The sequence below is a fragment of the Schistocerca gregaria genome, chromosome X (genome assembly GCF_023897955.1).
Source record: "Schistocerca gregaria isolate iqSchGreg1 chromosome X, iqSchGreg1.2, whole genome shotgun sequence".
NCBI classification, from domain to species: domain Eukaryota; kingdom Metazoa; phylum Arthropoda; class Insecta; order Orthoptera; family Acrididae; genus Schistocerca; species Schistocerca gregaria.
Window position 1 is genome coordinate 482282575 of NC_064931.1, and position 12740 is coordinate 482295314.

Genomic DNA, 12740 nt, shown 5'->3' on the forward strand with positions numbered 1-12740 from the left:
TTCCTGAAACAAAACTAAGAAAATTTCAAATAATAAAACAATATGTACACGACCAAGAGTAATGAAGATACACAAAAAAACTAGACAACTAAATGTAAAAAAGAGGAAACAAAGAATGACACTTCATAGCCCTTTAGTACAGAGGAATGAAAATCATGCATGCATAAGAATTTTTGAGCGTGTCAGTGCAAACAGCTCCAAGAAATCAATAGTAATTTGCAGGAGATGAAGACTGATGAAAATGTAATTTTGGAAAGCGTTATGTTTTGAAATGTGGTTAATAGTTAAATTCCTATATTTGGAGTAAACTGAAAATAAAAACTGCCAAAATTGTCAAATCATACATAATAGCACTGTGATTGGAAGAACTGGAAGCTAAATCAGGGGTAGAAATTTTTTGTCCAGAAGGTGCAAACTGAGTACCAAAAATTAAATCCAACTCCTCAGAAGTCAGCTCAACATACTATTGTTTTACATCAAATTTGACAACCATGATATGCAAAAGTTTCTGTGTTGCCCCCCCCCCCCCCACCCTTGTCATTTTACAGCAAATTAATGTTTACTTACCTGAAATCAGTAAGCAAATGAAATGAATCAGAAATTTACTAATATGTTGAGCTCTGCCTGGAACTCTTTCTGTAGCAGGTCTATTATATTTTTCCAACAAGGGTTTTAGACAAATCCCACTGACTTTTACTGAAATCACTTTTGTATATAAGATATGAAAATGTGAGTGTGTTATCACTTTCAAAATCAAATCAGTCTATCAAGTGTGGCAAATTCTCCATCCTATTATGAACACTCACCTTTCTGGAAATCCACAGAAAATGAAAATGACATTTATCCTTTCCTCATACTAAGAAAATATAACCAACTGATCCTCATGCTGCACCTCTGGTTGCATCATAAGACATACAAAATAAATGAAAGGTTTATGCATATCAGTGATACCAGAATTATGATCATAAACGTATTACACATTTCATCCTTTGGCATTTTGTTGTCAGATTGAATATCATCTCAGGAAAGTTTCCACTATAAATAATGAATAATACTGCCACAGGTACAACATTTAGTGCAACATGTGCCCATTATCACAAAATCAACTCCCGTGAGATATTGTTTTAGTACATGTATCGCATTCTTACAGGCCTAATTTCCAATGGTACTCACATGATATGAATATGCTATAATTGTAACAAATCTAAGTGGTATCTTTTAATTGCTTCTACAAAGACCTTCAAACCAAATGTGACTAAATTTGATTTTACCATGACTGAAGACTCACACTAATTTGTGACTGTTCAGTTTTTTTGCTGTTGTATACAGTGAAGATCAAGAACTCCGATGAACCGTTAGACTATCACGGCAGACATTTTCCTAACAGGTTAGCAATTGCCATTTTCTCAGGCATTAAACAATATTATTATGTTGAAAAATAGTTACAACCACCAGAAGATTTCTAACCAACACCAAAAGTCAATCAATGAAAATTCTATCCAGCATACACATTTAATAGTATGTGTATAATACATAAAAGTGTTTGACGAGGGTTTCATGATCTTCATACAATTGGTTCATATTGACAAATACTTAATGAGTTAAATTTAAAAATATTTCAAAAACTACCAGTCATAATCTCAGCAATATTGGGATGCTATATTTGCATCCAGCTGATGATGCCTTTTGGTGTCTTCAGCTGTGGGTGTAGTTGCACAGGAAATGAATACTTCACGTAAGCAATGCAAGGTTATAATTTTTTCTTCTCAACTCAAGCAACAGATATTATAATCTTCTCTACCAGTATGTAGGACTAACAGTAACAGGCAAATCATTTTTTCAGCTAACATTACTGGGTACGAATGAGCATTGTCTAATTGTTATTACAGTGGTCTCACTAATGAAGCCAGGAGCAATGAAATGAAAGATTATCTGGACTTTAGACTAATTTAGTTTCTTCCACAAAGTCAGTTCTTACTGACTGAGGTAACACACATTAATACTACTGTGTACAATCCAATGATTAGACACCCATTATGCAGTACTGTGCATCAAAGAAACGAAAACAGAGTAAAGGAGGCAGCAGTCAATAAATGAGAGAATGAATGTCTAAATGGGTATAAGGAAAGAGAGATGAGAGAGGGGTGAGGCTCAAAGAGAATTCTGTTGCATATATTATTTCAGTAGTCTACTCTCTTACACTTGTGATAAACAACAGTTAATGCATCAGGAACTAGCTTCCTCCAGGTCTGTGTGTTGCCACTATTTGTACAAAACAAACTCCTACAAGACAGAATCATCAGTGAACAGTCAGGGAGCTACTCCTGTTGTCTGCTGTCATTCACATTCAACTACACAATAGACTATGTACATGATATCAGGGGTAGAAGTGCAGATATTTCTATTGTCGACTGGGGACAGTGTACTAAACAACATTATAATAGTGTTCACTTCATTTGCAGGCTGGTAATTGTTGCTATTACAAATGGCATGTTTTTGTCTTGGTTAGTAACTATGTACACATTGCACAAAAAAGTCACCAATGTTTATTTTCTCCAGGGCAGTAGGTATGCTATTGTAGTGTGGATGTGTGGACACAAAACAGATAGTCTGTACTGACAGGTGTAATCCACTTTGAGGTGCAGCTACGACAGTGTATCATACATTGCTTGAAGATATGTAGCCAAGGAAGAAGTGGCCTTGCAAACACATCAGTTGGACTGATCAACAATGGCTTCATAAAAGTCAGCTATCATAATGCACTCACTACAGCTGCATTTTATTTTTCTAGATCAATTGTTATAATGTGTGTCAGCAGACTCATCAGATTACGTCACAAAAATAAAAATAAAATGAAATTATGTGCTGAAGTGACAAAATAGTGAGATATCCTGACAATTCATTCATTGGGTAAGGAACCCAATATCCTCTACAGTCATGATTCCATGTGTGGTTCCTGTTACACCTATAGGATTCACAACTCAATTGACCCAGCATCACAGATGAAAGAAATAATTATATTGCTTACAGGCAATACACAGGTGACAACTGCCAATTTTTCACTCGTAATGAGAGGATTACTTGCACATCTATTCAAAGTATAATGTATAGTTGAGTTGTATCTTAAAAATGCCTGGTTCTCACAAAGGAAGTACAAAGTATTAAGTGACAAGGTATTTTATCTTCCTACCAAATCTACTATATAAGTTACACCTCAGTTATCTGTGCCTTGCACAGCATATACAGTAACTGAAGACAAGTCTATTTTGCAGGAAATGAAATGTGTACAATGGTGGAAAGTAATTGTGCTGCCAAATTGTCAAAGGAAAGAAAAAGGGCAGTGATGATGTATCAGTAGTAGGTGGAAAGCATAAAACTACAATGTGTTGAAATGATACCAGTACCTCCAGAGGAGGGAAGAAGAAAAAAAAATGAAGCCGCAAGTCTCCATCTTACAGTAATGATAGAAGATAAAAGAAAACACAAGCTAAACTTCTGAAAAGCATGCACAAGAGACATTACCTTAACTGACTAACATAAATTCAGAGGGAATTTATAAACTTCAGCAACCATTGCCTGATACAAAAATGTCCAACATGTTCTTATTTATGTTTTTCATTTTTCTGCATTTAGAAATAGTCTTCATCCCATGGTTAACAAATAAGGTCGGTTGGTTTATTTGGGGGAGGGTACCGAACAGCACGGTCATCGGTCCCATCGGATTAGGGAAGGATGGGGAAGGCAGTTGGCTATATCCTTTCAAAGGAACCATCATGTCATTTGCCTGAAGCAATTTATGGAAATCGTGGAAAACCTACATCAGGATGGCGGGACTTGGGTTTGGACCATCGGCCTCCCTAATGCAAGTCCAGAGTGCTAACCATGGTATGTTATGTATTTGTTGCTCTTGGTGTTAGCGAATTAACAATATGAACCTTATCCATACAAGTAACAGGTTTTCTTTTTCACCTTTTACACATAATCTCAAATCTCCAAACCTCAATACAATTTAATGATATATAACGAAGGGTTTAAGCGGCAAAGAAAACCTTCTGTATGTAGCATGCAAGTATCTTGCTTCCCATTGTGCAAACAACAAAAGCAAACATTCTAGGTGTAAGGCTAGAAGCAAAAGTTTAAGCTGATGCCCGTATCCCACATTTTATGTGAAAGTGTGTTAAAACATTGACATCATGCAATAAAGCTGCTGTAGAAACATCTTGGCAACATTAAAAGGCACAGAAAAAGAAAATAATATTCTTGGTTTAAGTTCTTAAACACAAGCATCACTACAGTAATATGCCTGTCTTCTCTATAAATGTGTGGTAGCATGAATGTATACGTCACAAACCTCGACTCTCTCATTATCAGTGAATATGTGAACACTATTAGATAGCTGGATAAGGGTTTAGCAACCTTTTTTACAGTTCACCATTTGATGAAGAATGTTAGAGCATGCAGCAAGACTATTTAAGAACATAACAAGAGGTCTAAATCTGTAAGTTTATATTAATGTTCATAAATACAAAAAGCATGTAGTAAAGACCAGAGACTATAAAAGTAGAACTATGACTAAAACACAGGGACATGTTAAACCAGTCTTTGCGACATATCCAGAATTGATTCCTTCTTTACAAGGTAAAAATAAATAAAATCACATTACATAATACTGTTGACCAAATCAGTTTTCAATTAATGGCAATATAGATTTAACGCCTATATTTTGCTGTTTCTGAAACATGTTACTCTTTAAAGTCTTTTTTCAAGTCTTGTTTTTACAAGGATGGTTTTTATTAAACTGTAGCGAGTAGTGACTTCCAATAGGCAAAAACTCTTTATAACAAACTATATTTCACAATTTATCCATAGCTGCTCAAACAGATAATAGAATATTACCTAAAACTCTCATTTCTGTTGACATACTTCAATATGGTTTATTTCTTCATTTGCAATTAGGAGATGATAATCGGTGATGTAACTATGATTCACAAAGCTTACATGGCTACTTGTTCACTTTCCAAAGAGCCATAGCATGATGACTGATAGAAGTTGCTGTTTTATTACAAGTTGAAAGATTGTGTATGGCTTTCGAACAATATTCACTCTTTTACTCCTTAGCTTCAAACAACATTTACTAGTATGCTGATGTTGTTGTAGAAATATCTTTTCCAGGTTAACTCCACTGTGACAAGTTGTAACATGTAAGTAATCTGCTGATGAGTCTGATGCTGCTTCATGCAGGGTAACAGCTTCAAATCCTTCCACTCCCATTCATGGAAAGGCAGCTATGATTCAGAGCCAAGGTCACAGAATAATGGTAAATGTGGTAACATGCTGTGACACTGTGAAGGAGCAGAACAAGCTACTACAGCCACTTGCTATGTCTAGAAAGGGAGCTGTTGTCTACAAAATAAAAAAATATGGCCAGCATGAAGAGGCTCCTGAAGCTCAGTAATACACTTCCTGGTGAATCACCAGTAATGCATGGAAAGAAGAAGAGGTTAGTTTAGGTAATTCTTCTATTTCACAGTCTTCAATAAACTTTTCTATCCATGAGAATTATTTTAACGTGTGTATTTGATTACAGCCAAATCAGTAATTTTTTAGAACATTTCTCATTGAGAAACAGAAGTCTGGCTAAAAGTGCTCTAAAATGGATACCACACAGTCTCGACAACAAGAACACTTATTTTGATGATAACCAGTTTGGGTCAGTGTTTGACCATTGTCAGACTCTCATAACATGATGGTAGATAGTGGCGATGAATGGAGAGGGTGTTTCAACTCCATGAACATCAACTGCCTGACCTTGGTATGAAGGTTTGTGGATGGTAAAACACTGACCAAAACTGGTTACCAACGAAATAAATGCTTTTGTGCTCAAGACAGTCTGGAATACATTTTAGAGTATTGCCAAATCACTTTGAAGAGAAGTACAACTATATATTGCATAGATTGTGAGATATATAGTACTTTTAATTGGTTTAGTGTACAACGGTTTCACTGTATCTTCAGGGTCTCTTCCATTTTCTTTCCTTAGGAGAGTTGATGGAAAAATACAAGTTAGATGACTTTAACACGCATGTCATACAAGATTTCATTGATGAATTTTATTCCATACAGAAAGTTATACTGTGCATCAGGAAACTGTTGCCTGTGTTACAAGAAAAGATTAGATGGAGATGCAGTACTAAAGTCAATGGGTTTCTTGTGAAGAAAAGTGCAAAGCAAACTACCTGTGTTAACAGAACATAAAGACATTGTAGAATTGTATTCCCAGTTCCTAGTGGAGATGAAAGAGACAGTTGAATAACAATGTTGTGTGTAAAATGCTGGCAACACAAATAAATAGATAGTGTTACAGCACGGAGAAGTGCTTTAGAAGGACTTACAGTTGCAAGTATGGTTCCAAAAATGTGTTTCTAAGATAAACTCAGCTACAGTTCTGGGCTAGATCTACACAGAGCAGCTACTATGGCCAAATGAATTCTATTAATTTCAAAAAATGGTTTCAGGAATGAATTTCGCCAAACCTTCTCAAAAATTAAGAGACATTTCTGGGAACACAATATAACTGGGTAGATGCTCCCTTTCAATCCATCACTGCACAGTCCTGGACAGGGTGTCATAATAAGGTGAAATGCTTAGAAACTGTATTGGACAAATGATGGCATCATGGAAGTTGCCATCAATTTATATAATTATTAATGTGGGCACAGCTCACTCACTCAAGTGGTGATGAATATGAACAATCAAGGATGGACAAATGTGTTGGAGGCAGTTCAGGTGAAACTGACAGCCTTGTGGCAATCTGTCCCAGCATGTAATCTTTTGGTAGTTCCATTTTTAAGATTTAAATTAGATATTTTCGTGAAAAGTAAAAAAATGAAGAAGGCATTGTTGGCAATTTATTCATTGTTGTGTAAACTTTATGAAGTAGATCTGATTTTAATACTGCATTTCTTTTGTCACAATGTTCATAAGTGCTTTATAATTATTAAAGGTATTTCAAATCCATATTTGCAGCTAATGAAAAATGAGCAGGCAGAAATGAGACAAAAATGCAACTACTGACGATGTGTTAAATGGAAAAACCAAACTTTTCAGCTAAGAAAATATTCATTTTTATTGGTAGCAAAGAGGCTTTTAAGTACATGCAATAATAATGATATATGCCATAGCTGCTGTGTGTTTTGTAACAGAGGAGCTTCGTTGAACGTATCATCAAATTAAAACCACTTAAAACTCAAATACATACAAAATTTCTGTGATTTTTAACTAAGTGGGTTACATTTGCTTTTGTTTACTGGTTCGAAGGCACACTAAACACACTATCATCTACTAACTATGGTTGGTTCGGACTGCTGCAACAAAACTGGTATCAGTAACAACTGAGGCCTTTCAACATACATCTGAACGATAATCATCAGCTGCCGCACTGTTGCACTTTAGAAAATGATCAAGTAGAACATGAAATTGTGTAATAGTGCACATTGCTCTCTTTTTAGAAAACTGTATGCACCAGGCTTATGTGTAAGTATGCCCTATTTAACAACTTTCCCATCACTTCTTTTCATAGAATTAATAGTAAAATGGGGAGTAAAGCATTTTCTGTCTTCGTCTGTTTTTTTATGACTTATAACTCAATGATGATGGAAGAATATTTGCCATGCTTGCTTCTGTGCAAAATCAAGGAATATGAAACCAGTTAACAACACTATCACAATCCTTTGTGCCATATGAAGTAAGTTACATTATAAATCACAAAATTGTTCGAGAACAGAATTTACTAATGATAGAATTTAAAGATTACTACATTTTCTCTAATTTCGATACAAATTTCATCTATATTCAGCAATATAAACTTTTACGTCAACCTAAAATAAACTCTTTTTGCAATAGAACAGCTTCACAGAAGCTACATTTATTACACTGTGAAGCATTCAGAATTTTTCTTTTTCATAACTAAACAATACGACTAATGTATATAAAATCAAAAATAAGCTATTTGTTCTTGTATTGCAAATTTACTCATATGGATTATCGATACTGTGGTCCTGAGTAATTCTATTTTATCAAAGGAATGAAAGAGTTTTTTAAAAAAGTTTATCTTCTTTGCTAATCCTTTTATCATTGTTAGGTAATGTAAGAATTAAAGGGTTGTGATAAGCATATTTGAACAGAAACATTTTTAAATAAACACCTTTATTAATACAGTACATTCTTTAGTAAGTACAAGTTTAAGTCATTTAACATGAACTGCATAGTGATGAGAGCGTTCACTTTTAAAACACATCTAAACTGCAAACAACATGCAAACATAAAACACCATGCAATGAAGCATTAACAAATATCTTGAGTTTCAACGAATCAATGCACAATAGTTTAACACAGTGCTGCCAACTGTTTCAGCATGCAAGAACTCTCACTAAAACAAAACAAAAAATCAAGTTGATGCTGCCTAACTTCCAGTTCCTCCAGTTACTGACTCACGAATTCTTGTGTCACTATGCAAGTTCTAGAGATTCATATCACTAACAGTGGCAAAGTATAGCTTCTTTTATACATGCAGATAGAGGAAATCAAATGCCTCATTTTTTCACCTACCTTGTTACTTATTGAAAACATCAGCACTGCTTCAATCAGTTGCCAGCACATTAAATTTTCTTGTGAATAGATTTATACTCATTAGTTGTATGAAATTACAAAGAATTATTAATTCTGCCTAATAATGGAGTGTACTATGCCTGTTTACATAAAGAGTGAAAATAGAAATGATATACTGCAAGCAGGATACTCCAGTATTTGTCTAACACGTGCAGCTCACAATACTAAGTTTTAATGAGAAATTTGTTTTCTCCCTTTTACTGTACAGACATATTAAATTCAAGGTTACAGTATTTTCCCCTCAACATTCCATTGATTATTTAAGTTTATTTATCTATAATTTCCCTCTTTTATCACCTTTTAGATCGACAGATAACGACTATTCTACACTGTAAATCTGGATAAGGTGAAATAAAAGAGGATGATATTTCTTCTATCACTTGTGCAAGGTAGCAACATCAGGTACTGTACAACATTACACAAGCAAAACATTTATCAGGCTACTAAGAACTAAATTCTCAGATGTACATGTTTCATATATTCAACAAACTTTTAAGAAACAATAGTAATAACAACGACAACAACAAAACTGACAACAAGAACCTGCATGTTACAATTATGACCACGGTAGGTGAACGAAAACTTGCTTGCCACACTATTTTGGCCATAAGCTCAACTTTGTCTACTCATGCTGAAAGAAAATTCTCTCTTCAATCAACAATACAATCTTAGGTTGGTAGTGAATTACTGTGACACACAGACCACTAAATTTTATATTGAGAGCAATATACTACTTAAGCACACTTTTCAAATGGTGAAATGTAATCAAGGTTGTTTCACAGGGGGCAGAAGTTGGTTAATGGAGAACACTTCAGTCATATCTGCATCAAACTGATACCACTTTCTTCCAGTGGAATAAAAATTTTGGTCAGGATATATATTTCTTCTACACTGACAGCAGATGCATTGCCTGTTCCAGCTTCAGATCATATTAAAATTCTCTGCTCAATGCATTACATCTAAGAATTTCCCAGATCCTTAACTTCTCTCTAAGAAAATTTCTGTGACATTATTTATATTTCAAATAAAATGTTTCATCCCAAAATTTTAGTTGTAGCAATACAGTCAGGATGTTGTAAGCTGGAACAGTCACAGACAACCGATTCCATTAAGTCCCGCCACCCATCACTGTGTAAGTATCACACAGAATCGAAGCCTTGGCATTATAAAGTGTTTCTTAAAACAACAGCTAACTCCATTATCACAACAAGTTTATACTGCATTTTTGCCAAAGAAGAGTAGGTTTCTCTGAGAAACAGACCCTCCAACTGCTCAACTTTCTTAGCTATGCCTTTGCTGTCAAAAATGTACAAGTTTTGGGAAGCATTCTGACATAAGATCTGTGACATTAATTCAGGTGGTAAGATGTTATGAGAGTAGTCTTGGATCACAAGAATGAACAGAGTTTTTTTACATGAGAGTAACAGGATCTGCAATCTCATATTTTCTTGTAACGAAACAAAAATTTCACGAAGCACCAACAAAAAACACAAGAAAATAATGAAAGAGGTATGGCAAAAACACTTCAGTGCGAAAAAAGACAAGACTAAAACCCAGATTTCCACTCGAAACCTTGTCAGGATGTTCATTACCATTTGTATTTCACATCAGTTAGTGCCTACATGGATGTAGAAAAATTTGTTATATGTAATAGTGAAATCCCTTAATTTTGTACTTTAGATGTCTTTAGATGGCAAGAATGGCATAATTCCTCCATGTCAACACTTTTGTGCTGTGTAAACACTATCTAAACCATACCTGAAAAATGAAAGAGGTAATTGCATCACTGTCCCATCCATGCCATTTGTGCAATTACTTTGAAAATATGGGACAACAAAAGTTCTTCCTCTTTCAAATTGCTACAAAAGTTGGTGAAACAGACTAAAAACTGAAGCCAATTCTACCAATACAAATTCCTGAGAGTCCTCTTGAGCATTATGAACAATACTGAGTAATGTTCTCAATTAAACTCAGCAAAGATAAATATCAAACTTAATATTTCTACACTTTCACTCCTAATATAAGATGAAATTATATCCTCCACAATGACTGCAATTAAAAAAAAAAAGAAAGAAAAAATGAAAACTACTGAATGTACAAGATGTGCAATCTCAGGTACATGCAGGTGCGTTCTCAAAATTCATTGCTCGGCACTTCACAGTAATTGGTAACATTCAGGGGCCACTACAATTTAAGATATGAATAATGACCAGATGGTGAAACTACTGAACCACATCCATAAGACTGCAATAATTATGAGAAGACAGGCAGAGGCAGTAGCAATAATGGCCAGACATAATGGGCGACAAGGCCTGACCTGACATAGTGCTTCTTGCTTCTCAGACAGCACACGAGCCACCTCAGGCTGCAGCTGGCCTCCACGGAGAGCTGCGTCCAGCATATGTAATGTCATTCGATCATTGCACAGTAGACCTTGCAGTTCTGTCATGTTTGTGTCAAACTGTTGCCACGTCTGTGCAGCTCGTTGCAATACTGCCAGTTGTTGAGTAACCCTGTAAAGTGAAAAATTATTCACATAAAACATTAACTGCAAGAACCACCACAAATCTGCTGTCACTCATTAAATACTAAAACATAAATTACTACAATTGTTGAGAATAGTTGACGTGTCAGTCACACAAGTCTACTGCAAGAAAATGGGCATATTCCCAGCATACTTCCAAATACTGAAATGATTACTGCATAACACTTAGTTGTTATGCAGATTTTAATGCACAAGTTTCTTGAACATGGATTGTAAGTTAGTAATACAGTGAAGTACCTTCTGATTTGAGAGATACTAGGTAAATGATGTTCTTGTCATTGGCCTACCAAAAGACAACTGGTCTTTATATGAAACTGAGGCACAACTGTAACTCACATAGTACCAGCTGTTGAAGTATGACTGTAATTAGAGATGGCTAATGAAGAGAAGTCTCTACAAAATATAAGAGACTGAAATGGCTGATATGGCAATGAAGCCTACTACTAAATATTGTTCTCACTCTAAATTTGCATCTAAGAGCATACAAGAAAACCCACAAGAAATGTAATTACACTGAATTTTCCAGCCAGCACTACTAACTGACATAGCACCAAGTACTCTCATATTTGGAAGGATGATAGTTTAAATCCCAGTCCAGCCATCCTGATTTGGGTTTCACACAGTTTCTCAGAATTGCTTAAGGTCCCAGGAGGGTTCCTTTGAAAGAGGCATGGCAAATTTCCTTTGCCATCCTTCCTGAATCTGAATTGATGTGCAGTTTCTAGAAGATCTATTGTTCGAACGGAATGTTAAAACCTAATCTTGCTTTTTTTTCTGGAATAGCTCTGATCAACAGACAGTTTACATTTTGAATAAAGAGCTTTCTGATGTCCACTTCAAAATGTTCACCTGTGTTGAAGGTACTTTTAATGTAAGACAAGAGCAGTTTGTGCAAAAATTTATTCACATACTTCTGACTAACGATTTCAACATGGAAAGCCAAATGAGGAGAGCGTGAGTGTGGAATCAGGTAACAATGTCTTGCACTTACTTTCCTGTGTGTTGTACTCAAATTAATGTTGACAATATTCACTTCAAAATCAACGAGAGTGTTCCAACACAAATCTACCTCTTGTTGATTTGGAAATCCATCCCCACAGCATATATAAAATTGATTCTGTACTATAAAACACTGTGTGTGACTTACAGGGATTCCACAGTTCCTGTTTGGCCCAGTTTTAATTTAAGAAATTCCAATATGACAAAACCCCTACCTGAAGTTACATGCCAAACAACATAAAATTAAAACAACAACAACAACAACACTTAGATGTTAAACTCTCAGACCCTGCTACCCAATTATGTCAACTAGGTCTCCAAGAAACAGTCTATGAATTTATTTCCAATCCAAAAATACGACATTTCTCTCTCAACATAATGATCATTTGTACGAATCTAAGAGCATTATAATAACGTAATACAAGACACGTCACAGGAAGATGAATTTTCTCACTTATTTGCACCACATTTCTTGGTGACAATATTCTGCATTATAAAGGTAACATTCATCGCTTAAATCATCCGCTGT

The 12740-nt window shown here is 35.1% G+C and overlaps 1 protein-coding gene across 4 annotated transcripts in view; it reads right to left on the bottom strand.

The window, feature by feature from the left end:
- LOC126298945 (uncharacterized) overlaps positions 1–12740 on the bottom strand; it is an 828858-nt gene that overhangs the window by 48395 nt on the left and 767723 nt on the right. For 3 of the 4 annotated variants that reach the window (XM_049990548.1, XM_049990546.1, XM_049990547.1), the window contains exon 21: positions 10985–11180. In XM_049990548.1, coding sequence (XP_049846505.1) covers positions 10985–11180 — 196 coding nt within the window. Of the gene's footprint in view, positions 1–7955; positions 11181–12740 lie in introns of those variants that run through there. The other variant, XM_049990549.1, reaches the window with a different exon arrangement.